At 42.8% G+C, this 16,107-nt stretch overlaps 1 protein-coding gene across 16 annotated transcripts in view; it reads left to right on the top strand.

The window, feature by feature from the left end:
- Positions 1-16,107, top strand: part of LIMCH1 (LIM and calponin homology domains 1) — a 326,428-nt gene that overhangs the window by 231,473 nt on the left and 78,848 nt on the right. For all 16 annotated transcript variants that reach the window (XM_042936513.1, XM_042936500.1, XM_042936499.1 and 13 more), the window contains 2 exons: positions 3,658-3,853; positions 9,969-10,221. In XM_042936513.1, the coding sequence (XP_042792447.1) occupies positions 3,658-3,853; positions 9,969-10,221 (449 nt within the window). The remainder of the gene's footprint in view (positions 1-3,657; positions 3,854-9,968; positions 10,222-16,107) is intronic.

The following is a 16,107-nucleotide window of genomic DNA, read 5'->3' as shown; positions in this document are numbered from 1 at the left end:
TCCCTTACCCTGCCTTATTTTTTCACAATGCTACCGCCCAACTTTGTATTCATTTATCTGTTTATCTTTGGTCTCTTCCAGTAGACCATAAGGCCTGCGAGGACAGGATATTTATTGGCTTTGCAGAATGTTGTGTCCCCAGCATTAGGACTGTATCTGGCCCATGGAAGATGCTCCGTCAATATCTGAGGCGTAAATAGCTTCCCCGACCAGAGTGTGGTGGGTGCAGATGGGTCATCAGGTTGGAAAAGTAGAACCCTGAAACACTCCAGTATGGGAGTTAGCCACGTTATAAATCACAGAGAAGAAGAAAATGTTGAGTGGTAACACAGCGGCATCTGGAGTTTCTCGGATACTGTAAGTCACCCGGCAACCTTAGCTGGTTCTCATTATCTCTGACAAAGGGGGATAAGAAGAGGACAGATGAGTGAAACAATCCAAAAATACCAGAGATGTTGGTAGTTCACACCGCATTCATTAGCTCACATTTACTAGAACAACTAGCAATTAGTGCACTGGACAGATTTGAGTCTTCTCTCCCGTCCCTAAAGTGCTCTCTGTAGAAGACAAAATGCTGCTGGGCTCCTGGACAAAAACCATCGATGACATAACTAGACCCCACAAAAAAAGGAACTTAGACTGCGCTAGCCTTTGTGTTGGCTGATAGCTTTTGCTCTCCCCCAGAAGCTTAACTTTGCATGACTTGATGGACTCCAATAAAATTGTTCACCCAGCTAATGTCCACATCTTTATTTCTGGCAGAAGAACCAGCTTCTTGCTTCACCCTGAGGTTCCAAGGGACCAGGTTGGCCAAGGATGACCACGGGTGGCTTGTTTTTCACTTTACAAACTGGCCAAGCCTTTTAGCTTCCAGCTCTTGCTTGAGCCGCGGTTTCATTCTTGGCTTTCTACGCAGTCATGAACAGAATGGCTTCTCTGTTTTTCTTTCCCATAACAAGCTGTGAGAAAGCAGCTGAAGCTCCAAGAGACATGTTGACTTTCTCTTTCTTTCTGTTCTCTTGTGGTTTGTAGGGTAGGGGGAAGAAGACATTTGGGCCTTTGGGGGAGCATTTCTGATTATTATTATTTTCTTGAAAATCCAGTTTGTAATGCTTTGCCAAGCAGCTCATAAAACTGTGTCCTTTCTAGATGTGACCAGTGGCCTAGCTCCAAGTGCGTGCCCTCCCTGATGAAAATTGCATCCAAGGCATCTAGTTATGGGGTATAAATGGAGAAGAAGAGTATCAGTGCATGTACAGATTGTGTCCTTAACTACATTCATAAGTTCTGTATGATTTGCATGTTGACATGCACATGCCCAAATGAATGCATGGTAGTAATTATAACCATAGCTAACACTCTTTGAGCACTTAGGCGTCAGGCATTTTTCGATTGCCCAGCAATCCTGTGAAATAGATGTTATTACTAGCTCCATTTAATAGATGAGAAAACTGAGACCAGGCAAGGTGAGATAACTTGCTTAAGGTCACACAAATGACGAGAGGTAGACCCGGGATTTAAACCCAGGCAGTCGAGGTTCCAAGACCATGCCCCTACCTACCTCTGTTTTGCAGTGGTTATAGTTTGGTGATTTAGGCATAAATGGCATTTAGCAAAAGAGCATCATCCTCGTTCACAGAGTAAGAACCTAGTGAAGGTCCAGTGGTTGAAGAGATGATGCTGGTAATGGCAACTATAATAACACCCAAGTTGATAGGACGTTGTCAGGTTTTACTACTTGGGATTTGGAGACGGAATCCTGTGTTGGAATCACAGTTTTGCTGCTTACTATGTGACCTCAGTTAAGTTACGTAACCTTTCTGGTTCTTATTTTTCTCTTCTATAAAATGAGGACGAGACTAACCACATCACTGTAGGGTTGTGAGGATTAAATACATGTACAAAAAAGCATCACGCATGGCCCTAGACACAGTAAGGATTCAGTAAAAGCGGCCTTCATTTTTTCAGACATTTGGCCCAATCTCAGTGAACAAATAACCCAAGATTATTATTTGCATTTCCCAAGAAATTAAATACAAAACCATATCCAGTTTAGATCTATGCTTTTCAATTAGTTATGAGTTCTTTCTTTTGCAGCTAGTCGGGCCTGGCTTTTGTTCAAGTCCCCGTTAACTTTTGACCTACAAATAAACTACCTTAATTTCCATAACTGGAATTTCTGCCTTCCTCTGGAGGGTCAAATGGGCCACCCTCACCCAGGCCACTGGACAACCTATTCTTGGGGGGCAGTAATCAGGTCCTAGGTGTGGAGACTGCAGAGTGCCCCTGTCGGTCCTGCCCTCCTCTCTCCCACTCCTCCCTTCCCTCCAGGCAAAACCCGTGTGTGCCTTGTGAATTACAGCCTCCCTGTCCCCTCAGCACGCCTCCCGCGGGGGAGTGTGTCAGAGGGGCTGGATAGAACTGACAAAAGCAGCTGGCAAAGGCACTTCCTACAAAGGCATTGGCTCCAGTGGGCATATTAGTCAGCTCAGACAGTTTCCAAAATTGCTAACATGGAGAGAATATTTGTTTATTTTTCCTTTCTGTTGGGAATGTGGAAGGGACCTTCCTGATCATCCCAGGACATCCACAGTGTGACATTCCAGTCCTTGCAGATGAGAACATGCCCCTCTGCCAGCATCATCCGCAGCCCTCATTTTAAGCGACAGTCTGGAGGAGATTAAATTGAGGTTTATCTTTGAGTGACCGGAGTTATTTTTGTTTTCGTCAGCCTGGACTATTGTAATTAATGCGAAGACAGTGGCGGGAACAAGGCTTTTATTATAATACAAGGGTGAGGATGGCTTTGACTGACCTTTCTTCTGCTGGGGTTTCAGTGTTTTAGTATGTGCTGCTTGCGCTGGAAAGAATTTATAATCACAGGCTGTCAAAGACGGCCATTGTTCTCACTGCTCTGAACATGTGGGTCAGCCACAAGTGCTTTCTGCAGCCCCAGCGCCAGGAGCTGGCCGAGAGCGAAAGCATGCCTGGATTCTTCTGAGGCATCAGGAAAAGCATTTTGCATATTTTTCATTGCTTTTTTTTTTTTTTTTTAAACTTTCTGCCTCAGAAAGACAGCTCCCTTTCAGAGCAGGAATTTCCCTTCAAGGTAGCAGGAGATGGAAGCATGCTGCTCCAGGACTTTACGGAACTGATTCTGCTGCAAAAAACAAATGCCGTGTGCATTTGCCAGATAGCGTAAACAGGAGCAGTTGCGTGGCTACGCCGGGGGCTCGGTCCCAGACCGGGCATGCGGTTATGGATTCCGAAAGACGGGTCAAGGTTAAGGTTTCCGTTTTTTATTTTTGCTTTTGTCTGTCACTGTATCCTTGTGAATCCGAACGTAATGATCTTTTACTCTTAATTCCTTTGATTTTTTGTTTTTTTTTAAACGTGGTGGGGTAGGAGCTACTTGGATTTTTGTTTTTATTTATTTATATTTTGAAAGGCGCACGATTTTCTGATCGGGACAGTGGCAGCAGGGAAGGTCCCGGAACGAAATGTTGGCTTGTAGATGATAATCCGTGCCATGGTTTTTCCACGCTGACACTACATGCGGGATCTTTGGAAGATCACTGGAGACAGATTTTCCTGGCGTTGTAGGCTCTCCCTCTGTTGCTGAAGTGTCTATAATCCTTTCGTTTTATTTTTGGACAGGAGACGGATGACATTGAGAGTCCTAAACGTAGTATCCGAGACAGTGGCTACATAGACTGCTGGGATTCTGAGCGCAGTGACTCCCTCTCCCCCCCTCGCCACGGCAGAGATGATTCCTTCGACAGCCTAGATTCCTTTGGCTCCCGTTCACGGCAGACACCTTCACCAGATGTAGTCCTCAGGGGAAGCAGCGATGGTAGGTCGCAGCCTTCATACGCTGCCCATCTTTAAATTTTTTTTTAAATGTTTTTATTTATTTTTGAGACAGAGAGAGACACAGCATTAATGGGGGAGGGTCAGAGAGAGAGGGAGACACAGAATCGGAAGCAGGCTCCAGGCTCTGAGCCATCAGCCCAGAGCCTGACGCAGGGCTTGAACCCGCGGACTGCGAGATTGTGACCTGAGCAGAAGTCGGACACTTAACCAACTGAGCCACCCAGGCGCCCCACGCTGCCCATCTTTAAACTAAACATTAACAAGAGCCGCCTTGTCCCCGGTGGAGGGGAGGCAGGCTCCGTATCCACCTTGCTGGAACCTGGTAACTCTAAACGGGGAGAAGAAAACGTGTTTTCGTGTTGGTTTTCGTGGTCCTTAGAATTTGGGTTGGCTTTGCCAGCAGTCTGAACGTTGCCTCAGTGAGCATATCTTCTAGCGGAAAATACGTTACATCATTCCTCCCCTTGGTCTCCGTGAATCAAGACGCTGTGCAGGACATTAGCTCATAAAGTGTGCCGAAGGTTTATGTGCTCTGGGTATGAGGCAGGGAAATGTTTGCGCACCACACTGTATACGTGAAAATGAATCAACTTCCAGCAAACTGGAAATGCACTATACACACATAGGAAAGTTCTGAAGCTCAGGAAACTTTAATTGGCGGGGTTTTGGCAATCTGTTCCATGCCTGTGATACCTGACCGTTGACTGGAACCACGCGGGTGGCCCTTAATGTACACAACCCAGACTGCCTGCTTGCTCTGAGTCTGGGTTTGATTTAAATCCCGTGGATTTTATATCACCTACAAGGAATGATCATTTCTCGTTGGAGAAATGTGTGGTCATGCAACCTGATGTGAATTTAATGCCTATTTTCCAGAAGCTGTTTACGTTCTTTATCTTGCACCTTTGTACTTTTAGGAAGGGAAGATGGCTTACTTCTGCATGTATAAACTTGCAGAAAGACGCTAAGGCTGGTGGGGAATTTTTTATTTGTTTCTGAGTTTTTTAATGTGTTGCTTGATTGTTGCTAATGTTTCTAGAGACTTAAGGCTTCTCTCTGAGATAAAAATTCTCTTTTATGGCTAAATGACCCCTTTCAGCTATAACATTCTATCTAAAGCACTTGAGTGTTTAATGTGCCTAGGTCCTGAGTTAACTGCTCGACAGCTAGTATCTCATTTAGTCCTTAGTGCAGATTATGAGAAACATAGTTTCTCACTTAGCCCTCCCACAAGCCTGAGAGACATTTCTTATTTGTATTTTACAGATGAACCTTAGAGAGGTTAAGTAATTGCCCTTGCGTTGTTAAGTGACAAATGTCAGTGTTATTAAGTGGTGTAACAATGTTTGCCTTAAGAAGCGTGAGTCCAAAACTTACACTCTTAAACTGAATTTGCGCACACTTCTGTTTACCTAATAAATTTTTTAAATTCTAGAATGATTGAACTAATGTTTTTGTGTAGTACTTAAGCTTTCCAACAAATAGATGGACCAAGGGGCCACATAGTCTTTGACTCCAAAAGAATCCCATGGTGCATTGTGAGCTGCTTGGGAAACATTTCTAAAATTGTATACAACATCTTAAGTACCACACCCACAGTATTAGAAGTTACAGTACCAAGTGCAGGACTGAATTGAGGTTTCGGCCCCACCAAAAGGTGGGGATTTACTTTCACAAAACCTATCGAAACCAAACTATCTCAAATTATTTTGATTGTTTTTTTAAAAAATTATTATTTTATTCATCTTGGTGTTCTGGAAGTGGCAACACAGATCCTTTATTCTGTCACCAGCTTCGAGGGGTTCAGAGTTTATAACGAGCCACATCTTGAAGAGATTTGAGATGCTAATTACTAATATTGCACTAATATGTGCTTGGGCACAATTTAGCTTGCAACAATTAAGATTGATAAGCTAAGGTCTTTTTTTTTTAATTTTTTTTAACATTTATTTATTTTTGACAGAAAGAGATAGAGCGTGGACAGGAGAGGGGCAGAGAGAGAGGGAGACACGAAATTGGAAACAGGCTCCAGGCTCTAAGCTGTCAGCATAGAGCCCGACGTGGGCCTGAACCCACAAGCAGTGAGATCATGACCTGAGCCGAAGTCGGTGTTCAACTGATTGAGCCACCCAGATGCCCCTAAGCTAGGGTCTTTTTATAAATATTTTTTCCATGTAAAGAAAAATATGAAATTGATCTTCACAAAACACCATCCATAAAAGAGCATCTAATATACAGATTTCACCAAATAGCCCGACACCTTCAGGCTTATGTTCTTGTAAACTGATCAAGACCTAGTGAGGTTTTTAAAAAACAAATTAAAAAAAAAAAACATTTTTATCTGCCTTAGAAAATGTAGTATAATTTTATTCAAATAGGTGTTGTCTTTATTAGATTTTATGGTATTTTTTTTATGTTTATTTATTTTTGAGAGAGAGAGACAGAGTGTGACAGGGGAGGGGCAGAGAGAGAGGGAGACACAGAATCTGAAGCAGGCTCCAGGCTCTGAGCTGTCCGCACAGAGATGGACACGGGGATGGAACCGACAAACTGTGAGATCATGACCTGAGCCAAAGTTGGGCACTTAGCCAACTGAGCCACTCAGGCACCCCGATTTTATGGTATTTTTTAAACGACACTTACCAAGAAGATTGCTAGTCCTAATAAACACCTTTGGACTTAGAAAAACATTTTTAAGTCTTGGAATTTTATTTCCTAAGCACTCACAATCAGTTAGGGAAAGTCTTAGCATAAAATTCTCTGGCTCTATATTGGGGCAATATTTTATTGTTATTGAGGCCCACTGCCCCATTCGGTGGGGACAGTCAGGAGCCACTAACAGATGCCATGATTCCATGGGTTGCTCATAAGAGCTACCTGGTTGGGAAGCCGTGGTCTCCAGGGTCCATTCAGCCAATCTGTCTTGCTAAATAGGTGCCAGTTCCTCCCTTACCTCCACTAGCATTCCTCCTGAAGCCATAGAATGGACTTCGCTGAAGAGGAAATACAACAATTCACATGCTTTTAAAATTAAGGGCACAGTTTATAAATATGATGTATTTTGTTAAATGAATACTCTTTTATAGAAAAGATGAGTTGAGGGTGCCTGGGTGGCTCAGCCAGTTAAGTGTCCCACTCTTGATCTCAGCTCAGGTCATGATCTCACAGTTTTGTGAGTTTGAGCCCCACATCAGGCTCTGTGCTGACAGTTGCAGAGCCTGCTTGGGATTCTCTGTCTCTCCCTCTCTCTCTGCCCCTCCCCCCACCTCTCTCCCTCTAAAAATAAATTTTAATAAAGAGAAATAAAGAAAAGATGAGTCGAGGGAGAGAAACAAGGAATGAGAGAAATTAGACGAAGACGAGAAAGGCACAGGTTGGGGGTGTACATGGCAACGATAAGGGAAAAAAGAAAGACCCCCTAGTTCCTGGAAGGGAGAGAAATGTAGCCCCATGGAAAGGAAGGACCAGACTTTGATAAAGTCATGTCATTGTCATCATGTGCTGTGTTGCCATTTCCTAACTTTGGGAATAAATAGAGGAGCCACCCTAGTATATTTCTACGTTTTCAGGATGAATTCAAAATCTTTTGAAGTCCTGGCCTTACATTAACTGAGCGTATACCTTACTAGGTGCTTTGTGCCATCTCATTTAATCCTCACAGCCACTGTGAGAGCTGTGTTATCATCTCCATGTTCCCAGTGAGGACCCTGAGGGACAGAGAGTTTACGTTTTGCAGAGAAATTAGACCCTTGTCCAGAAAACTACACTTCTTTCAACTGGGTCGCTCGCTCTGCCTCGGGGCATTTGCACATTAACTTTCCTTGAACTGTCCGTTGAAGACATTTATTGAAGGGTAATTGTGGGAAGGAAAAGGGTGATCTGTATATGTGTTAAGCAACCGATTTGAGGCTTTCACTAAGATTGTTACAGATAATACGTTTTTATAGATACTGGACACAAATAAGGTTTGTAGATTATAGGATTTTAGAAGTGAGAAAACTGAGACAGCTCCAATTTATTGGAGCCTTCATCGTTGATCTAAGAATCATTTTCTTTCATTTATTTATTCAACGAAGTACAGCGCTACCTCTAGTCAGGATGCTTTAAGCAAAGGACATTTCTCCAAGAGACGTGGCTCACAGAGGGAGGGACTTTGGGCTGGAATCTAGAGAATGGAAATTGGGAGTCCTGAGCTATTACTTACCAGCCACAAGGAAGGGGCTCTATCTGCCTTTCTGAGCCTCTGTTTCCACCTCTATAAAATGGGGATAATGTCAAAGCAGGAAACAAGTCCAAGAGTTTGGCAAGGCAAGGTAGTGTTAGTGTTTGTTCATAAAGCATTTCACAGGGGCCTCTAAATGTTACTGAGACAGACAGATATACTTGATGGAAGACTTGGGTGGGAAGGTGCTGTTATGAATCAAAAACCAGCAAGTACTGAAATGGTCAAAACTCCCTTCAGAAGGGAGGCTGAAAAACCAAGTTACATGAATAATTCATAAACTGCATATTTCATCTGCAACAATGAACAACTTGTTTATGGTCAATGCTTTTAACTTTTAAAGTCTTTTAAAAGCCATGAAATCATTTAATCTCCAGGGCAAATCATTTCATTCCTATTTTTACAGAGAAGGACAGGCAAGTGTTAGAACCAGCCTAGGAGCCCGCAGCTCATTAGTGACAGATCCAGAACTCTTAGGGCAGAAAGAGTGGCCAACACTCATCAAGCACTGACTCTGTACCAAATACTCTACCAACAGTTTACAAGTACCTGATCCGCACCCCACCCCCACCCCCAAAGCCCTCTGAAGTAGGTGGCATTATTATCCTCACTTTGCAGATTGGGGAAACGGAGGGTTCAAGAGGTGATGTCATAACTGCAGAGTCTCAGAGCTAGGGAGTGGCAGAGCTGAAAACAAAGTGGCTCTGGCCAATGACCCTGCATCCTGCCACATCTCTTGACTTAGTTGAAGGCTCTTTTCACAAATGTAAAAAAAGTAAATGTCATTTGCTCTCAGCGGAGCTGAATAACCTATTCACGATGCTGCCCTTGATTAAGAGTTCCCAACGAACTTTTTCACATGGCAGCTACCTGTAAGGGTAGTGTTTGTTTCAACGACAGCGTCACTCTGTCAGGTCTTACCCATCTAGTGAGACTGAGACTCAGGAACACAAGGATACGATAAAATTATTGGGCTCTTGCCCCCCAGAAAACCGATTCGGCAACGTTGAATTCTTTTGTGTTGTCGGAAACAGTCTTTAACCCAAACCAGTTTGTTTATTCATCAGGTCTTCTGAGGATGCCCACTTGGGTGCAAAGACACTGTGATAAGTGCTGTGAATGATGTAAAGCCCTTGTTCTCAAAATAGCAGGTCAGAAGTGTAACATGCCCAAAGAAAAGACTAGATTGGGCCATGGGCTTCACAGGAAGAAAAGACTGCCTCCAGCTATGGGTACCAGAAAGGGCTCTGCTCTAGAGGAATATGCATTTATTATAACTCAGACCACTTCCTGGAAGGCAGACCTTGGTGTCATCTCAATCTGCCACTTTTCTGAATTCCTATTGTTCATATATGTCTTTGCTCTTTGATTATCGCTAATACCCTCCAGGTGTTTCATAGATTGGCTAAAGGTACCTCAAAGACAAAATGTCATTTTATGACATTTCCTTTGTAAACAGAGTCCTTTATAATTCTTATTTGTGTGACTGTCTCCCGTGGTGCAAGACGTGCAACAACAGGTGCTCCGTAAAAACTCCGTTGGTTAATTTATGGCTTTTCTTTTGAGAAAAGACATTTTGCAGAATCCTAGCAGGCTCTAGTTCCACTGCAAATGTGTTGTGAATCATGATTCTCAGATACCATTAGGTTTATCTCTATTTTTCCAATTTGATCCCCCCCCCCGATTTGAGTTCAGAGCTTTTCCCAGAATAGGCTGATTTAGACAGATACTTTAGATTTGTTAAGTGAATAACTGAGGGACGGAGTCCCCAGAACCCAGCGATCTAACGGCATCCCTAATACTCCACGCTTGCCGCTGGGAACTTTTCTGCGAGCCCAGCACGCCTTCTCAGCGCCTGTCTTCTCTTCCGCAGGGAGAGGAAGTGACTCTGAATCCGACTTGCCGCATCGGAAGCTGCCGGATGTGAAGAAGGATGACATGTCCGCGAGGCGGACTTCCCACGGTGAGCCGAAATCAGCAGTGCCTTTTAACCAGTACCTCCCGAACAAAAGCAATCAGACGGCCTACGTCCCCGCTCCTCTGCGAAAGAAGAAGGCAGAGCGAGAGGAATACCGGAAGAGCTGGAGTACCGCCACCTCGCCCCTGGGTGGGGACAGGCCCTTCAGGTAAGGCCCGAGCCACGCCGCTCCTGTCCTGGCTTGAGCCCTAGCACTGAGGGAACCACAGCTCCCATGCACAAACGAGCTCAAATGACCCTTTCAGAGCTCTGATGTAAGACTACAAAGGGAGGCGGGCAGGACAGACCTTTCTTTGGAGAGAGATTGCCATGATCGAGTGTAAGCTTCGTGAAGGCACCTGGGCCAGTGCCTGGCACACAGTAGGTATTCGACAAATCCTTGTCCAAAGAGCAGATTTTGAAACCAGTTCTGTTGACAGACGTTGAGTGTGAGTCTGTCATCCATGCCCTTCTGTGGAGACTGCCCGACTCCCACTCTTGTTAAATTAGGTGCAGAAAGCCTGGTCTTCGTGCAAAAAAAGGCTTTTTCTTAAATCTAGGTACATGGTTGTCTGGATACAAGCTCAAGTAGGTAAGGAATGCGTGGAACGTGTTTCAGAATCACATGTAGAAACTCAACAAACGGGCGGTACATTGAACCACTCATCTCTTCTGAGAAGTAGCGGTGATTTCCCCTACACTCTGCTTATGTTTTTCTCTTTGTTCAGCAAGTATTTATTGAGCATCTAATATATGCCAGGTGCTGCCTTTCAGGCACTGGGGACTCAGTAATCAATAAAATAGAGTCTCTGCCTTCAAGAACCTTATAGTCCAATACAAGAAACCTAGAGTCTAGTCTACTCCTTTGAGGAAAACCATCCCGATCATTGCACGCTTATTTCTTATAATCCACCTGCATTATCCACAATTTCCACTGAGTAAACATTTTATTAAAAGTTTTAATTATTGGATAAAACGTGAATTTCCTCTTTCCAGCAGAAAGGGTGTTTGTTTTTTTTTTTTGCCTTTCAATACCAGTATTGAAATAACTCTTAATAATGTTGAGGTTATGATGCATTGGACTTATTAACAAATTAATGGCTGCAGTTCACTTTCTTCACATCACCAGGACCATGTTGCATGCCGTGACTTTTTTTTCTTTTTAATGAAAAGTAATGTCAGAATGACCAGGAGAAGACATATGGTCTGCTCCCCAGCCCAGGCTGTTAGTTTGGTAAACCATATTGTCCAACTCACTAGCTATCCTGAGACAATAGAGGAAGAGGGAAGTGAAGTGGGGTCTCCCTGTGAAGAGGACCCAGTCGGCCAAATGGATCCTAGTGGGAAGCCTTCTGATGGTGGTTTAGAGTTACCCACTGGCGGTGGCAAGGAGCAGCCTCCCCACGAGGGGTCTGTGATGACACCAGCTCCCAAGTCGGAAGACAAAGATGCTGTTGAAATGCAAAAGCGCAGGAGGCTAGAGCAAGCTGGAATCAAGGTCATGCCGGCAGCACAGCGCTTTGCCAGGTTAGCTGTGCAGGCCGAAGCCTGGCCTGGCTGGCTCTGTGCATGCCTGGGGTTTGGAATCTGTCTGGCTTGGAGTTTCCGTCTTGTTTCCCACTTCCCGCTTTTCCCTTTGCAGCTCTCTTCCCTACGGGAGCAAATAGAAGTAGCTGCTAGTCTTCACCTCAGGGCATGCCTCTGCCAAGAACTTGGTTGTTTTCAATAGAGGAGAGGAATGAGCTTCTCGCTGCTTGATGAGACCTTGTCCTAGTCTTGTGGTCAGTCACTTGTGGGGGCAGGATTTACCCAGCAATAACATCTTCTTTTTCAGTTGTTTGCAGCTTGTTAATTTTCACGCTACTCCTAAATGGCTCTTATCTTACTTTACACATCACTGGAAAATGGTTCCTTTGAAATGGGGAGCCATCTCTTTAGAAAGAGTAGTTGGCTTACAAAAATCTACTTCACTTGCTTTGTCCCAAGGGAGTAGTAAGATTGTGCTTATTTGACTCCCTTTCTGAAGCCTGTTGATTTCAAAAACAAAGAATAGAGTAATTCCTTCTCTTAATCGTAACAAAGGCACCAGTATACAGCCCTGATGACTTCATATTACATGTGTGATGGAAACCTTCAGCAGCCGAAGTCACAGAAAACGATAGTTCTACAGTTTTACGTAGTGTTTTGAGAAGCTGGTTAATTTTTCTCATATAGTAACCACAAAGATCCTAACAAATTATAATGAGACCAAAATCTAGTTGACAAATTAAAATCCATAACAATGTGACAATTGAAATTCCTTTGCCACTTGCTGTTCCATTTAATCAGAAGAGGTAGGTGACATACCCATTTTCAAGAAGAGTAAACTGAGGATCAGTGATAGTAAGTGACTTGCTGGTCTGAGAGCCAGTTACCGTTGACCTGGTGGCCAGACTCAGGTGTTCTGACTACAGTGCCACATCTGCCTCTCATACATTTAACAGAACATTTGCCATGTCTCTGTACAATTCTAATTGTAGTTAGTGCCACATGGTCTCGTTCTCAAACTGAAAGTTCCAGCATTGACTTACACAAATTTAATCCTAAGAGTAGTTTTGTATCGATAAAAAACCAAGGATATACGTCTTCCCTGTCTGTGGTATCCCACAGATAAGTATATCTGTCCTAAACATATATGGGCTTCTCGAAAACTCTACCATAAAATTGTGCTTGCATTGCAAGGAGCTCTCTGGGTTTCTGAAATCAGGAAAAGTAATGTCATAGAATCTTAAAAAACAAAATCAAATCCAGATATCCTATACATTTTGGAACAAAGACCTTGTCAGATACATATTTTTTTAACATTCGAGCATCTACTCATATCAGAAAACAAACTAGATGCTGAGAATACAAAAATGAAGAGTATCCCCTTACCATGTATCATTTTCTGACTTCCTGCTTCTGTCTTCAAATCTAGGGCCCAGTGGGAGTAGGAGTATAGGTAAGAGTATGAATTTACAAAAAAAAACCATCTTGATATCCTTGACATACATTCCTTCATTTTTATCACACCTGTGATGTCTTTAAGCTAAAATTTACCAAAGATGCCATGATCTTTATTTTTTTCTATTTTATTATCATTGTCAAAAATTACTACTCTGCCTGGTTAAAACAAATCTCACTTTTAAAAATGGATTTTTCTATAATTACCAATCTAGTTGAATGTTATGTATATTGGCTACTCGGGTTTCTTCTTCCATAAATTGTCTCATATCCTTTGCCATTTTTTTTTTTTTCATTTAAAAGAATTTCATGTTATTGTGGTAAGAAGACTTAGCATGAGATCTCCCCTCTGAACAAATCTAACTGTACAATATAGTTTTGTTAACTATAGGCACAATGTTATACACTAGTATCTTTAGAATTTATTCATTCTGCCTAATTGAAACTTTATGCCCATTGATTGGCAACTCCCCATTTCCCCCTCCCCCAGTCCCTGGCAACCACCATTTGACTCTTTGATACTATGTATTTGATTCTTAGATATTTCATGTAAGTGGAATCATGCAGTTTTTTTCCTTCTGTGACTAGCTTATTTCACTTAGCCTAATGTCCTCAAGGTTCATCCATATTCTCATATATTGCAGAATTCTCTCCTTTTTAAAGGCCGAATGATATTCCATTATATGTAAATAGCACATGTTTTTATCCATTCATCCATTCGTGGACATTTACATTGTTTCCACATCTTGACTATTGTGAATAGTGGGGCAATGAACATGGGAGTGCTGCTATCTCTTCAGGATCCTGATTTCAATTCTTTTGGATAAATAGCCAAAAGTGGGGCCACTGGATCTTGTAGTGGTTCTGTTATTTATTTATTTATTTATTTATTTATTTATTTATTTATTTAGAGAAAGAACATGCATGCAAGTGGGAGAGGGGCAGAGAGAGAGAGGGAGAGAGAGAATCCCAACTGGCCTCTGCACTGTCAGCATGGAGCCTGACGCAGGGCTTAAACTCACAAATCATAAGATAATTACCTGAGCCAAAATCAAGAGTCAGACACTTACCCAACTAAGCCACCCAGGCGCCCCAAGGTAGTTATATTTTTAATTTTTCAAGGAACCTCGATATCATTTTTAGAGTATCCAAAAGAGCCACAAGAGATGAGTGGGGAGCTACACTGAGCTAACTCAGGACACCCAGGAATCATGGTGATGTAGAGAAAAGAAGAGATTGGGCCACTTCCGTAACTGTGAGGTTTATTTTGTAATGAAATACTGACATCTTTTATGACGCTCCCCATTCTGTGCACAAACCTAGAATCATGGTTAGTTTACAAATGTAAGTCTGATGGATGAATATTACATTTATGTGCTAATTTTTGCTGCCAACCACGTTTCCTGTTATCTGGCTTAATTTTTTACATATTTTGTCCAAGTTAGCTCTGTTAAGCAAAAATTCACAGGTCCATTAATATCGCCACACCTCGGATCCTCTGACTTAACACCTAAAAGTGGGTTCGGGAAAATTATGCATATTCCCAGAGAATGTCCCCAACAACAGTGTGACACAGCTACTCCAGACACCCAGAATTCATTTGTCGGCAGACTGTCCAGCTGCTAGCTCTCTCATAAACGTTTTACACATACCATGGCACTAGCCTGGCCTGTCTGTGTCTCTGTCACTTACTTATTGCAGCCTTCGCCAGAGTTGAGAGCCATTATAAGTTTATCCACATTTGGAATCCTGCTTTTAATGTGGCAGAAAGTAGCTTAACTGGAATGAAGCACGTATCATGAAGATGAAAAGGCTTCTTGGCATCTGGAAAATAAGAATATAAAATATGTAAATATGCCGATGTCTCTTAAAACATTTAACCTCCGTCTCCTGTCTTTGCCAGCAGATGGATTCTGGCCACCACATCTTTGAACCCAGCAAGAGGCCCAGTATATGTCCTGTGGCCCCTTTTGTAGCCTGGAAAGTCTGCATTTGTAGAGATGGGTAATAATATAAAGTCATAGGTGAGGGACGGAGGCACACAGACAAAGAACAAGGCTTTAATTTTGTAGGCTGTTTTCTTGTTGTTGTTTTTTTCCCCCAAGTCTTGTCAAACGCCTCCTTGTATTATTTCTAATACAGTATATAAGAAGGAGCAAAAGTGCATGTTATTCCATTTTCACATGAGTTTAGAAGCCTAGAAATCCCAAGCTTCCTGTCAAAACATATATTAGGAGGTATCTTAGCATCGAGGGATAGAGTAGGACTTCTTAACAAATGTGTGGAGTTTAATATTTCTTAGAGTCACCATTGAAGTAAAAAGTATATAGACTATTTTTTCTACTGTTTTAGTTTATGATTAAGTGAGCTTAATTACCCCCAAATCTGAGACTCTGCCAAAAATAGCCAAGATTTCTGTTTTTAAGAGGATAAAATAGGAACCAAGATTCACTTCCCCTGAATTAAAATGCCATGGAGATTTGAGTTCTCTTACTTGGTGTTTCCCATTGGAGAAGTAAACTTCTTTTATTTTTTTGAACTGAATTATAGGTTTCACGTGATCCTGCTTCTTTTCTAATTGTTTTCATATGTTTCAGCACTCAGTCTTTTCTGCTGGTCTGTGGATCTTCTCGACCACATAGTAATTAATTACAGAGGGGGGGAAAAGCCTCCAAGGAACAATAGACATTTTCAAAAACTTTAGAGGAAGGGTGGGTGCAGCTGAGTGCCAGACACGTAGTCCTCTACACCCTGCCCCCCGGACACCTGTGTCACTGATTGTTGCTGAACCGATCCTTGGGGATCGGGGACCAGATACACACAGAGCTCTCGTGAGCCTCCGTGACTCTGGATGCGGCAGCACTGTTTGGGCACCGGCTGAGCGGGGAGGTTTCTGGTGTTGCCCCTGGCATTCTCAGGAGACCTAACAGGCACTTCTGGAGAGCCCAGTTTCTTTCAATAGGAGACAAACTGGCTGCCAGTCTGAGCTGGTTGCTTGAGTGTTACCAAGTGAAAAGGGGTGAAAGAGAATGCCAGTTCTTCCTAATTTGAAATCATTATCTCGTTCACTTGG

This window comes from Panthera leo, chromosome B1 (assembly GCF_018350215.1).
Source record: "Panthera leo isolate Ple1 chromosome B1, P.leo_Ple1_pat1.1, whole genome shotgun sequence".
Classification (NCBI taxonomy): Eukaryota; Metazoa; Chordata; class Mammalia; order Carnivora; family Felidae; genus Panthera; species Panthera leo.
The sequence above is the reverse complement of the archived record's forward strand: the minus strand, read 5'-3'. Positions and strand labels throughout refer to the sequence as shown.